At 53.4% G+C, this 14,045-nt stretch overlaps 1 protein-coding gene across 3 annotated transcripts in view; it reads right to left on the bottom strand.

Annotated features, from left to right (window-relative positions):
* Positions 1–14,045, bottom strand: part of TUB (TUB bipartite transcription factor) — a 90,714-nt gene that overhangs the window by 18,173 nt on the left and 58,496 nt on the right. For 2 of the 3 annotated variants that reach the window (XM_074401053.1, XM_039470853.2), the window contains exon 2: positions 180–231. In XM_074401053.1, the coding sequence (XP_074257154.1) occupies positions 180–231 (52 nt within the window). Of the gene's footprint in view, positions 1–179; positions 232–8,133; positions 8,496–14,045 lie in introns of those variants that run through there. The other variant, XM_003919810.3, reaches the window with a different exon arrangement.

Here is a 14,045-nt window from a genome sequence, read left to right as displayed (position 1 = left end):
AGCCCACGTGCCACAGCAGGGTTAGTGCTAAGCTGGAAGAGAGCGTACCTCTCTTCTTCCACCTAGGAATCCCATCCCATCAGATGGGATCATCCAGGAAAGATGCACAGCCCTGCCCCTCTACCCTCAGAGATCCCAGCCCAGACTCTTCCCTTCCACCCAGCCACAGGCCCACTCACCTGCCGATCAAGCTTCTGCTGCCTCAGGTTTCTGCCCTCATCATCTAAAACACTGCAGAATGAAAGAGGGGTTTTCAGGGCTTGCCCATGAGGTGCCAAGATATATCCCAGAGCCCACCCCCAGCACATGATGGCTTCTGGGACTAAGTGAGCCCGCATGGTAGATGGAGGAAGGGTGGAGGCTGACATCTTGAAACCAGCTTGTACCAAAAGGGTTTGAGCTGCTACTTTGGAAGCCTTATAGGACCCGTTTCCCCAAGGAATCCCCAGTAAGTACAGGATGAGACCCTCCCCTCAGACCCCTAAGCAGGGCCGGGCTTCAAACAAACCCACTCTCTCCAGCTCCCTACTGGGATCTCACCAGCCTTTTCCCTGCTTTCCACCATTCTAGAGGAGGCTGCATCCTCTGGGGCAGACCCTTTCCCCATCCGTTCAAAGCAAACCCCTGGCTTTCCTGATGGGCAGAGTAGAGTGCGGACTTTGTCCACTCCCCTTCCCCACTTAAAGAGGGCAGAGGGTCCTCCTCATTTGGGAGAATGAAGCCAAGAGACCAAGTGGTCCCTCAGGGTACAGGGCTTGGGACATAATGGGGGTGTCTGCAGGGTGGACACAACACATCAATGTACAGCCCAGCAACTAGCCACCAGGTCCTTCCCGGGCTGCAGACATGGCACAGGCAGTCCTGGGAACATTGAATCCTTGAGCTCCACAAGTCTTGGGACAGGGAGCCTCATCTCACCCAGACTGGCCCTAACTCTGAGGAAGGCACACTACAAGTAGGGAGCTGGCAACTCAAACCACTTAGCTTTTTGCTAGCCCAAGACACATACATGAGACCTAGGCCCAAATGCTTTAAAAGCCAAGGTATGGACAGCTGCATGGGGTGAAGTTGGAGCCTAAGGATCTGAGCTCTGGGAAGCCCCAGGTAGCCCTGGCCCAGTTATTCTGATGCTGCCCCTGAACCAGACTGTGTGCAGGCACCTGCACAGGCATGCCCAAGTGCATCAGGTTTGAGGGAGGCTATAAGGAAGTGTGTGAGTATCTGGTGTGTGTGCACATGCATGCAGACACCTGTGGAAGAAGTGGGTGTCCTTGTATGAGGTGAGCTCAGTGTGTAAGGGGGAAAGATGAGGTCACATCACCCTGAGGACAAAGTGAAGCCACTTTCACCCCCTCCTGATGGCTAGCCCTTTCTAGCTGGAACAATCATTGACCTACATGTGCCTTAAACTACCTGCATCTCCAAAGGAACCAGAGGATAGAAGGAAGCCCCATATCACAGAGCGCCTACCACCCACCTCCTTGGCCACAATCTATGAGGACTATGCATGTTTTTAACTAGCAGCTGTCCTGCCCACTTGACATCTGCGAAGGTTTTTCCTTGTACTCATGGGCGGCTCTGCACGTCAGAGGAGTCCCAACTGTGATCTGGGGCCGTGTGCAGAACAGCCTCATTCACCAAACCCTCAGCCGCCACAGCACAGAAGAAAACACTGCTCAAGAGCTGGACTTCTAGGCCTCGGTCTTCCTGAAACAGCCCATCTGCCCAAGAGGGCACAGCTGCATTTGGGGCTCCCTGAGGGCATCGCCAAGACCACCAGGTCCCTAAATATTCCGGCTGGCTGAGATGGTAAGCATCCCGTTGCGGAAGGCACGCACCTAGGCTGGAGGACTACAGCGAAGACTTCTGAAGAAAGGGTTCAGGACCAGAGAACAAAATGCCTGAGGACCCTGCCAAGCTCGAGAGGCTACAACCCTCCCCTGTCTCTACAGCTCAAGCCAACAGCCTGACTGAATAAGCAAAGTCAAAGCATTTGCCTACAGACGGACTTGAAAGGGTCAGACCACTGTCCACCAGGTCAGCTGCATGCGCAGCGCATACGCATCACAACTTCCAGGACACGCATGAAAAATGCAGTCTTGGCTCTGTACAATGGCCCCTGGCCAACAGGAGCAACAGGGTCTGGAATCCAACTGTGCTCCGCTTGCCACACTCTGTGCCTGGGCACAGGGCAGCTATAAACCCCACTGTCATGAGCCAGTGGCCTGGCCCCTGTGTGACCTCCACAAGACAGTGCTGGCTTCCCTCTGTGCCAGCAGGAGGGGCCGTTCCACAGCTTTCTAGGTCGTTACAAGCCACTCACACTTTCAGAGGGCAGTGCCAGGGGCAGGGGCAGTCACCTGGGTCATCCCCAGCCCTGGGCTTGGCTGAGCAAGACAAAAAAGATGCCTTCCATGGTGCTGATGCTCACATCTAGAGTCATTCAGAAAAGGGGACATCCAGCTGAGAGGGAAGACTCAATCAGCAATGCCACCTCCAGAAATGCTAGGTCACAGCAGCTGCTCAACTGACAAAAGGTATTTCCAGTCATAGTGGCCTCACTGCCCAATGCCTTTAATGCCCTCATCCGTGCAGGGGGGAACGTTTTCCTGCCATAGGCTACATCCCACTGCTATGGACTTTGCACAGTATGCAGGAGGCAGGAGGCTGCTTTCCACAAAAATGTTACTTTCTCCTCCTCTGCCTCCACTTCTATTTCCTGATCCGGGAGGATGAGAGCCACAGGCTTCGGCAGCACTGATTACCAGGTAAGATTACAAGTAGAAAGGACTTAACCACTGGCCTTCAGAGAAAGATGGATGAGCACAAGGGCTAGGCTTCTGAAAGAGGTTCCAGAAACCTCAGATATCCCCAAAGTACCTAGAGAGCCACCTACCACCTCACTCACCAGCAGGCATGTGCCCAGTACACAGAAGGAAAGGCGTGTGCACAGCTGGGGGGCGGCCACCGGGGAGAAGCCACCTGGGCCTGGCTGAGCAAGACCCAGCTAGGAGGGTCTACAAGAAATCCACCAAAATGGGGAGGCTCTGAGAGTGAGCACCATTCCCAGTAAAGCAGTGTTTCTATGAAAGCTGCAAGGGGACAAGGTGGACCACGATTACCTAGCAGTGACAAGCGTGTACCAGGTGGGTGTTCCTAGCTTGCATCAAGTACACAGCATCTCTCCCGGTGAATGACAAAGAATCCCCAGCCAACAGGAGCTGTTGCAGAGAACAAGGGCAGCAGTGATAGCTGTCTCCAGGAGGAGCAGAACCAAAAGCTCCCCCGGCTTCCTCGGCAGGCCCAGCTCCCTTCTCCGCCCCCACCCAGAAGGCCCTGCCTCCTCATCTCCACCAACACCATTCCTAAGGCGTCTTCCTTCCTCACCGCCGCTTCCCCAGCCTGCCTCTTTCTGATGGGCACTGTTTTACGCTGTACTAAACGATAACCACACAAGGAGACAGTAATGGCTTTTTAATGACTTCAGCTCCAATTATGGAATAACTGCCAAGCCCAGGCTGCCAGCTTCGGCCCCGCCAGGAGACTCAGACGGGAGACAGGGCGCTGATGGATAGGTATTTCAGCTGACCCTGGAGGCTTCTCCATCACAGGCGCCTCCTGCTGGGGGCCTGAACAGGGAGGCTCAGGAAACCACTGGCTCATGAGGGTTGGAGAAACCCAGGCTTCAGTGTCCACCAATCCATCCGCTCTGTCCAGCACCAACAAGGGGGCAGCTACATCTCCCAGGGAGCCCACCACTCCACATCCCCTCACTTCCCCCAAGGCGCCCCACAGATGTCGAAGCAATAAACCACGATTGACAACAGGAGGCAGGGACAGAAGGGCAATGCTGTGCCCTGCAGAAGCACACACGGCCCACATCCTTAAGCCTGCTTCCTGCCCTCTGTTCGTAGACTCTACCTTACACGCTCCAGCTACTCCACCAGTGCTAACCAGAGGCCCAGGGGTCAGGGAATCCAGGGGCACACCCAGCCCTCCGGACATAATTTCCATGTCACTTTACCCTCCCCTCTTCCTGTCCTTGTTCTTTCCCCTCAGTCACAGTGGAAGCTACCCCTGCTGGACCCAGGAAATCAAAGACATGGGCTGTCAGGAGAGGAAAGGCCACCAGGACATCTGGCTGCAACCCTGTGCCCAATGCCAGACCCACGGCAAGTCCAGACCCGTGGCTTCTGTGGCCCAGCAGCTTAATGGGGCACAGTGAGAACCAGCGCGGCTGCAGAAGGGAGAGGAGCACACTGCTCACAGGACTTCCAGCCATCCAGGATGGGCCATCCCCATTCTAGCCAGCAGTTCCCAAATTTACCAGGTGCATTAAAACTGCTGAAGGAACTAGACCCTGACTTGGCCGTTTGGAACTGCTGGGGAACAGGCCGCAGAATCAACCCACTCCTCCGCCTCTTTGTAAAACAAGTGCCATGGGTGATTCGTATGCTCACCCATGCAAATGTGACCATAAGCCACAGCTGGGGATCTCTAAAAAACAAAAAGACAATCAGGGAGTTGTTATGAGACTGTTGCCGGAAGGGAAGTGGTTGGTGCAACTGCCCAGGGCACCTCTGAGGCCAAACCCAGCAACAGAACTGAAGGAGTCAGGAGTCACATTACTCCCTAGAAAACAAAGTGAGGAAGTGGTGGGAGGATCCTAACAAGGGTCAGAAGGAGGGGGAGGGTGGAGACATGCTTAGGTTCAACCTAGGGAAGAACTTAGAAGTCACAGCCATCTGGTGGGAGGCCGTGTGACAGGGATGCCACCGGGAGCACCCACTTGGAGAACTAGATGGCCTGTAAGGGTCTTCCAGCCTGAAACTCTCCAGTGCTCCAGGAGGCCCCATGGTGATGGAGTACTGTATCCATCCCTCAGGTGTGCTTCCAACCCAGGTGTGGGGCTGGGAAAGCCAAGGAAGCCCGAGAGGCTATCTGGGGATGCCCTTCAATTCAAAGAAGTGGCCATCTTGTCTATGCTGGGAACACGACCAGGAACCAGATAAATTCCCTGCTCTCAATTAGTTCATGACCGAGTGAGAGAAACACCAGGCAATGGCCTCAGGACCATGAAGACAAGGGCACTGAGGACACGGCCACCTCAATCCCACCCAGCATGGTCCTCCAATGCCCTGTGGGCTTCAGTCCTTCTTGACTCTCACTGCTCCATCTACAACTTATAAAAGGTTGTAAATGGACGAAGGGCATTTAATATTCCTCAAGAACACAGGTCAAGAGAGACTGGAAGAAATAGAAATTCTTAGTACTAATAGAAAGAAACAAAAGGCAAAAAAAAGATTCCAGTTGCTAAGCTGTATAAATTCGATAGCTCCCTTTGAAGTCAGAATGTGAGATTAATCCATGATCATTATACACTGAGCCAAAATTACCCCTAAGAAGATTATCACCAACTATCATTTCTCTAAAGAAAATAAGCTGGGCCCAGGGAATGCAAGACGTTACCATTAGAGAGGGAGTAAAACCCTCACCAGCAGAACCAGCAAGAAGCCAGCCAACCCCTCTCCCCCAAACCAAATGCCACATTCCAGTTCTGACACACTGTGACATGAGGGAAGCCTCACACCAGTCAAAGCACGTGCGTGCCACCCCTGCCCCCACTCCCATCTGCAACTAAAATGCTTTGTCTGTCTTCTGCCCCAGTTTTCTCTGTGATCAGACAGCATGTGGCTTTGACTGCAATCAGCAGCCCAGTTAATGCAAGAGGCAATTTGAATCTCCTCCTCTCAGCCCAGGTCTCCCATTTTGGAAGTCTGCACCCCAAGTCCAGTGCTTTCTCACACTCAGTATGTGCCCTGAAAGACCCCAGCAGGGCAGGGGGGATCCTGGTAACTGTTGACATAGCCTGCCTCCAGCTAGACACCCGTCTTCTCTACAACAGAATGAGGAGGTGGGATGACAGGCATGGGGAGGGCAAGCCGCGCAGGGCTATGAGGGTGGCAAGCTGCTCCTCAGGGCCAGGCATCCAGGGAGGCAGGATTCTACGCTTCAGGGCTGAGTCTGCGGCCGAGGAAAGGAACTGGAGGTGTTGGGGTGGAGGGGAGACAGTAGTTGGACCTGGGCTGGGGCAAGTGCCAAATCACTCCTTGCAGGATGCCAGGGCCCTGGGCACTTGCTAGAACAGAGTCATTTCCTAGAGACAATTCTACCTTCCTGGGCCACCTTTCTCAGGAACAGGCTTCAGCCATTCTGTTTGAGGCAGATTTTCTCTAAGACCCCTGCACTGTCTCTGTAAGTTGCTTTAGTCCCTGGCTCCCTGGGAGAAGCTTCCTAGAACCATGTCTTGGCCTGGCCCAACCTTCAGTGTGCCAGATCCTAAACATGCCATCATCTCCACAGCCATAAGTGCTGCCCCTCCCACCCTCCTCAGTCCACAGCCACCACCCTGCCATCTGGACCCCCACACACAGGTACTTCCAGAGCACCAAATCTACTCAGCCCACAGGCACTACCCAGGCACTTCTGCTGTGTGGCTAGAAGAAGGTTGATGATACTCTGTGGGGCTGCACTGTCTTCTAGAAGGTCCTCAGCCTACAGGTGCCAAGAAAGGCCAGCATCCTCCAGAAACTACCTGTGCCCCAGCCTGGACATCTGTCTAGGGCAGCAGCTCTTCTGAGTCAGCAGAGCCCCAGTTCCTGGTTCCATGATGGAAACAGCTCCCTGATCCATGAGAGACTGAAGTGTGACTACAGGTTTCTGCAGGAGACCCTGTAGGTGACTTGTGTGTGTGTGCACATGTGTGAGTGTGTTGCTGGTGATGGTGGGGAGAGACACAAAATAACCTGGGAACCCCTGAATCCCCCACAGGAGCTGAGATTAGAGGTAACAACAATGCTTAAGAGAAACCCTGAGTTCCCAGGCCTCGTGCCTGTTTTCAGAAGATCTGCTTTTAACAAGCCTTGGGCGGTTTCAGCTGGTTTCCATTTGGGACGCTGTCTGGATAGACTCAGAGAAGAGCCCTGTCAGAACTATTTTCTGTCAGTGACTGGTATGAGGCTCTAACAGAGAGCAGGCTGTGTTACAAGGCAGGTCCTGAGGATCTGATCCTGCCGTCCGCTAGCACGCGCACCTGGGTCAGCAATAACACAGGGGGTCTTAGCAGTCCAGCACCCTTTTTACACACAAGTCTCTCTAGGAGGCCTAGAGACAGCCCCGTAGCCCCTGGCAACCAAGGAGCCAATGGGTGGCCAAGAATCTGGCGCTGCCATGGTAATGAGCTCCTTTTCTTGGTAATAGAGAGAATGGAGTAGAGTGGATGGGGAAAGACCTGCACCTGTGAGAGTCCCGAGACCACCTCCCCGTTCCCTTCCCACGCAAGTGGAAACACCTTGCCATCGTTGAGATAGACCACAGGGCCTGGCAGCAGAGGGTGGTCGGCTTCCCTGAGTGTGCCTGGATTCTTGAGTGCTTTTGTGCATGTGAGGGCAGTTCTATGTACTGTAAGCTGGCGTGTGTCCAGGTATAGACCTGCTAGCAAGTAGATTACTTGATCTCTGAAAGAGAATGAGTAGCACTTGTGAGGGAGTAGCAGGTGTCAGTTATTCTCCAGATACAGGATGTGGACGTGCACTGATACACAGGTATATGCCCGTGTGAGCCCAAGAATTCTTGTGTGTTGAATATATGGTTGCATGTGCACATGACCACTAGTGTGCTCTTGGTTCAGAATAACTGTCTTCACGGATCCATGCTTTGAGAGTGTGAACCAACCAGCAGGAGCGTCTTTGGCCCAAGCCACGGACGTCCTGTGGGTGCATGCGTGCAGATGTATGAGTGTGTGCGCGCACCCTGCACAGCGTGTGACTGGGGTGCGGGGCCTAGGAGGGGGCTTGGAGCAGCGTGCGCTCCCTCCCCAGGCGGCCACATGGTGCTCCCTGACCCCAGTCCCCTTCCAGCAACCCTGGCGGATAAGCGGGTGGAGCGGAGCAGGCGGGATCAGCCCGCAGGGGCCCTCAAAGTTGAGGGAGGAAAGACCAGCGACTCCAACCCGCGCCCCAGTGCTTGGACAGGTGGGGAGGGCAGCAGTGCCCTGCATCCCGGCCGCGTATCCCCCGCCAGTTTACGTCCCGAGTCAGGGGTGGTGGGCGCCCCGGCCCGGCGCCCGCATACCTGTAGGGAATCCAGTCGGAATGCGGTTTGGAAGTCATTTCTCTCGGGGGCGGGGCGACGGCTGCGGCTTTGGAGGCCGGGGCCCGGTAGGGCCGGCGCGGGGGCCCTGCTCAGCTCCCGGGCCGCCCCGGGCCGCATCCTCCCGGGCCGGGGCGCTGGGCCCCGCCGAGGCCCGCGCTGCACGCCAGGGCCCCGGTTGCTGGCTCTGCGAGCGGCTGCCTGCGCGGCGCGGCGTGGCGCGATGGGCGAAGCAGCGGGAGTGCGCGGGGCGTGCGCGCGCGTGGAGGCGGGGAGGCCGCCCGCACCGTCCCGCGCCCCTCTGGCGCCGAGGCGGGAGCACTGCGTGGCAGCGGCCGCCCGCCCCTTCTCCCTCGCCCCGCCCCGCCCCGCGGAGACCCCACCCCCGGCCGGCTCTGGGCCTACGGAGCGCCTTTGCCCCCTCGCCCGAAATCGCCGCGATCCCTGCTCCAATCGCGCGCCGGCGCCCACCTTCGGCTAACAGCGGCGCTGCCGCCGGGCCAGTCCCCAGGCTTCCCAGCCTCAGTCTCGTCCTCAGTGAAAAGAGGATCACTCGAACACCTCCCTACATACCTGACCTACCTGTCGCCGCTATGGGATGGGAAACCGCTGCGCGCATTTAGCGGGGACAGGGACCGCGCCGGGGGCGCGGATGGAGGAGGAATCTAGTTGTGCAGGAAGAGGTGGGGGAACCTCCGGGCCGAAGCGTGGAGGCTGTCCTTCCCTCACCTCCAAGTTCCCACACCCCAGCCTGGGGAACCCTCTCTGTCTTTGGGTTAAGTAAAGGAGGTATTTCCTCAGCTGTGGCTCCCTCCCATCTAAGCTATAGCGTCAAGGGAAGGGGAGCATTTACTGTTTACCGCATTCCCCGCCCTTGCAAATTTCTAATGTTTAATCTTCACAATATCCTTGAGAGACAAAACATCTTATCCGCATAACCCAGAGAATAGGAATGCTGAGATGCCCAAGGCCATAAAGCTGGGCAGTGGTTGAGCTGAAATTGTTCTGTGATCTGTGTCCTCCAAAGCCCTTCCTAGGGGGTGCAGCTAACAGGAGGCAAAAACCTCTACAAAGATCCTCTGAAAGTCTCTGTGCACTGAGGAAGTCCTGGCTGTGACCAGCTTGAATGCAAGGCATGGCACACTGAGAAGGCAGAGGACCCACAGTAGGGCGGGTGGAAGCAAGGAGCAGCAGGCTGAGGAGTCACCAGGGCCTGCGTGTGGAGCAGGTGATCAGAGAGAGGTCTGCGGTGGGGCACGGTCCTCACATGCTCATGGGCGTCCTCATGTGCCTCCTGGATTCTGCCGCACCAACTGCGCCAGGAGAGTGTTGTGCGGGGATCTTCTGATGATAGGCCATCAGGACTGCCCCGCAGAGAGTGTGAAAACAGCCAAGTGGGCTGAGGGAGGGGGCTCATCCTGCTGCCCTGGGGCCACAGCCAGACCCCCACCGCAGGACTCTCCGAGCCCTTCAGCCTTGCCTTCTCTTGTCCATTAATTATAAACACAATAACCACAATATGTGGAATATTCGGTGAGTGTCGGAGGCTGTGTCAGGTGCTATGTATGTAACTCGTTTAATCTTCACAGCCACCCTAGAAGGTAGGCACCATTATCATACCCACTTTACAGCAGAGGAAACTGAGTCACAGAGAGGGCAAGGATCTTGCTCAAAGTCACACAGCTGATCAATGATGAAGTTAGCATTCACACACAAATGGTCTGGGTCTACAGTCTTTACCCTCAGCCTCCTTTCTGCCTATCACAGTTCATGAAGTATACACACACACACACACACACACACAGACACACACACACCCCTAAACATATGCGTGCACGCACACACACACACAATCTCTCTCTCCAGGCTTCTGGAGCTCAGGACAGGTCAGATCCATCTCTGTCTGGCACAGCATTGATGCCCTCTGAACACTCTGACCTCTGGTTATTTATCAACCTCCAAGAGCCATCACTGTCACTGGGACAGAGAGCAGACAAAATGAAACACCTGGGAGTGAGGTACAGGAGGCAGAAAACAGGGCTGTTTTGTTGCCTGCTAGGATGCTTGGCTTGGACTCTGTTGGCCTCCCAAGAAAAGCAGCAGAGATTGGTCCCTACCCTGGAGGCCACAGCAGAGCAACAATGCATTGCCCCAGAGACCTCTGTCCTTCAGGACAGAACCTTGCCTAGAGGCCAGAAGCTTTGACCCCTGGAGGCCCCACCCTCCAGGCCACCCCTTCCTGAGTTGAAGTTAGTAGCTAGGTGTCAGACACAATGAGGGTCTAAAATATTTTTCCCTTCAAGAATCTGAAGCTGTTTTCCTCCCTTTATTTCCAAATTACCTGACATCTTAAAGCAATCAGAATTAAGTTGGAAGGTCTCAGGAGCCTGGAGTAATTGAATCTATTAAATAGACACTTTAGGCTCTGCCCTAAGGGAGCAAAATCTGGAGGCAGAGTGAGGTACAGAAATAAGATGGTTTTCCAAGTCTCTTTCTGCAGAAGTTATGTATACACATGGGATGTGGGACAACCGTAGGATTGAGTGCCAGTGTATGTATAAGTGTGTGTGTACATGTGAGGGTGTGTGCATGGCATGTGAGGGGGCCAGTGGGACTGAGTGCCGGTATATACAGTATGTGTGAGTGTGTATGTGTGCGCGTGTGCATGTGTGTGTGTGCATGGGATATGGGGGAGCCAGTGGGACTGAGTGCCGGTATATACAGTATGTGTGAGTGTGTATGTATGCATGTGTGCATGTGTGTGTGTATGGGATATGGGGGAGCCAGTGGGACTGAGTGCTGGTATATACAGGATGTGTGAGTGTGTATGTGTGCGCGTGTGTATGTATGTGCATGGGATACGGGGGAGCCAGTGGGACTGAGTGCCGGTGTACACATGAATATGAGTGTGTATGTGTGTTCATGTGTGTATGCACATGGGATGTATAAGAGTCAGTGGGACTCTGTGCCAGTGTATGCATGAGCGTGGGCGTGCGCACAGGAAGCGGTGGGGGGGGGCAGTAGGACTGTGTCAGTGTATGCAGAAGTGTGTGTATGTGTATGAGATGGCCCTGCAGTCTGAACAAGACTACACAAGAAGATATGTTGGATGGTGTGCGTGCAAAGGAATGATCTATGTGCTTCTTTGAGATCTGTGGAGTGCATGAGCGTTCACAGTCAACTCAGAATGCATGATGGGTTTTTCCACTCAAATGGCTTCCGTGGTTGACATTTTAAGTTTATGCCCTTGGCTTCCATCAAAAAGCTGCTCCAGAAAGTCATATGATGAATATTATACTAGGCCATGGTAAACATTAGATTTTTACATCTGAACTGTAACAGTGACCCTTGAAGAAGGGCATAAGCTTTTCAAATGTAGCCCCAGGAACAAGATTATCTTGACTGAAACGCCACCACACAGCAATCCCAACATGCCTCTCTCACCACCTGCCCAAATCCTGCAAGGGTAAGATACCTGCTATGAATTTAAATCATCCTGTTTGCGTTTTAGGCATTTTCAAACATGGTGATGGTTTGTGAGGGGGAGTGAAGGAATGCATGGAGACTCAAGTGGCAACAGAGGCCCTCATATCTGCCACCTGAGCCTGAGGACCCCAGGGCCACCCGCCCCCCCCCAGCAGGATCAGTTCACCCAGGGAAGAAGGTTAGCATTTTGGCACTTAGCCACCTACGTGGGGTCTTACATGTGCTATAGTTAATGTGATGGTTTTATTGAGTGTGGGCCTCCTCTAGTCAACTGTGGAAGCAAAAGGATATGAATGATAAATGATATCCAATCAGATTGGGCCCTGCATGGTGGCCTGGCATTGTGACCTTGCAGTCTGAGGAAGGTAATTCAAATCAATCAAACATCAGCTAGTCCCTCAAAGGCTGATGCAGGGCTGCAGTGCCCTTGGTGGGGTCAGGTGCATGGCTGCTCTCAGGGAGCTTTCAGCAGGGGAGATAGGAGGAAATAATGACTGTACCCCGCATTAAGGCGTTGGTGTTACAACATGGGTGTACAATGTGCTGGGGGTGAGGGGGCGCCGAAAAGAGGCAGTCAATGGAAGTCCCTGGAAGCGGGGAGGTCAGGTTAGGACAAGCCTTCCCAAGAGTAGAAAAGGATGATGGTTATATTGAGCCCTGAAGATGAATAGGATTTTGATAGGCTGATAACAAAGGAAGGGGGAAATTTAAGTTACTGCAATTCTACAATTGACCAGGCACTGTGCTAGGGTCTTTTACCAAAGGGCATTACAGATAGAGACAATGACATGAGCACAGTTATGGAGACATGAGAGTACATGCCCAATGCACTTGAAAGCCAGGGTGCAAACCAGCATTGGCACCATGTAGGTGAAGGGTTCGGTGTGGCAGCAAATGGGCTTAGAAAGTTAAAGCAGGGCCAGATTATATGTCATCCTGAACATCAAGCTAGGGAGTCTACAATTATCCTATAGTTTGGAAATTTCCTATAGGCTGTTCTCAGGATGTGGTTCCCAATGGGGGACCCCTAGAGGGTTTTAAGCCAAGAATAATCTGCCCAGATGTAACCTTTAGAAAGAAACAATTGGGAGCAGAGTGAGGATTAAGGAAGGGAGACAAGGCTAGCGGCATGGAATACTGCTAGACAGCTATGAGTAAAGTCCAGGACAAAGATAAGCTGGCCCCAAAACAGAGTTAAGTCCCATTTTGAAGCTGTGGGTAGACATCATGACAAGACGGTAGCGTAAGTATGGGTGGCCAGATAAAGCCCTCTGTAATTCCCATTTAAATAACTGCAGCATATACAAAGACCCTTGCACCACTGTTGATGACTGAGATAAATAGGCTTACGATGTCTTTGAGAAAAATGTAGGTCAACCACTAGTAAAATTAAAAACAATATGTCTATTTTCCAAATCACTGCTGAAAATAATAGCAAATAATTTCCACGCCGACACACAAGCATAATCTACAGGAAACATAAAATGCATGGTGCATAAAACAAAGTAATAGGAATAAAACCAGATAGAATGGTTATGAGGGGAATGTAACCAGACAGCCCGTGAGCCTGGGTCACACACAGCTATCATTTGCTTAGTGCTCGCTCTATGCCAGGCCCTCCTCTGTGTGTTTCATAAAGACAAATATGGCAATGGGGGGATGAGATGGGATGCTTCTGGTCCAGGCTCCACTTGGGGCATCAAATGAACAGATACCACATTCCAAAGTGAAGTGGGATACACCTCTTGGAAAAGAGGTGGTGAAAACCTAAGTCTGTGCTGTTAGCTGACACCCATCTCTAATACATACAAAATAGGAGAGAGGCTGAGAAAAGAGTTGTTGAAGGTTTAGAATGAATTTCAGAGAGAGCCTCTGTGGGTCCCATGATCCCTAATAAGTGGGAGGATTGCAAGGTGCTATCACCTTCACCTCAAAGCCAGAGGAAACCTCTAAGTTGGTTGATACGTGACCACAATGGTCTTGGTGCCACAGTGGACAAATCCAAAGAGCAGCAAGAGTGCTACTTCTTTGGCATCAACCCTGCTCCCTGGTTTGCAGGGCAAAGCACACGTGAGTGTCTCCTGTGGACAGAGGTGGGACCCAGCAAGACAGCCAGATGTGATTGTCTTAGAGCCACGCCAAGAGGGCTCCTCTGTGGGAGGGGGTGACACCAAGGGAGACCAGGTTTCCCAGAGCCTGAGAAAGAAGCCATGGGATCGGCTATGGGGAGAGAGTATCACCTTCATCAAGGGAGGTGCAGGATGAGGCTCCAGCGATGGTGTGGTCTCCACCAACCCACAAAAACACCCCCATGAGAGAGAGCGTCCAGAGATCGACATGACACCAACTCATCAGAGTACAGTCACTGAAGACCTTTCCCGCCCCTCTCCTCTCCTACCTCCCTCCCC

Source organism: Saimiri boliviensis, chromosome 6 (genome assembly GCF_048565385.1).
Source record: "Saimiri boliviensis isolate mSaiBol1 chromosome 6, mSaiBol1.pri, whole genome shotgun sequence".
Lineage (NCBI taxonomy): Eukaryota > Metazoa > Chordata > Mammalia > Primates > Cebidae > Saimiri > Saimiri boliviensis.
This window is presented reverse-complemented; position numbering and strand designations above follow the sequence as displayed.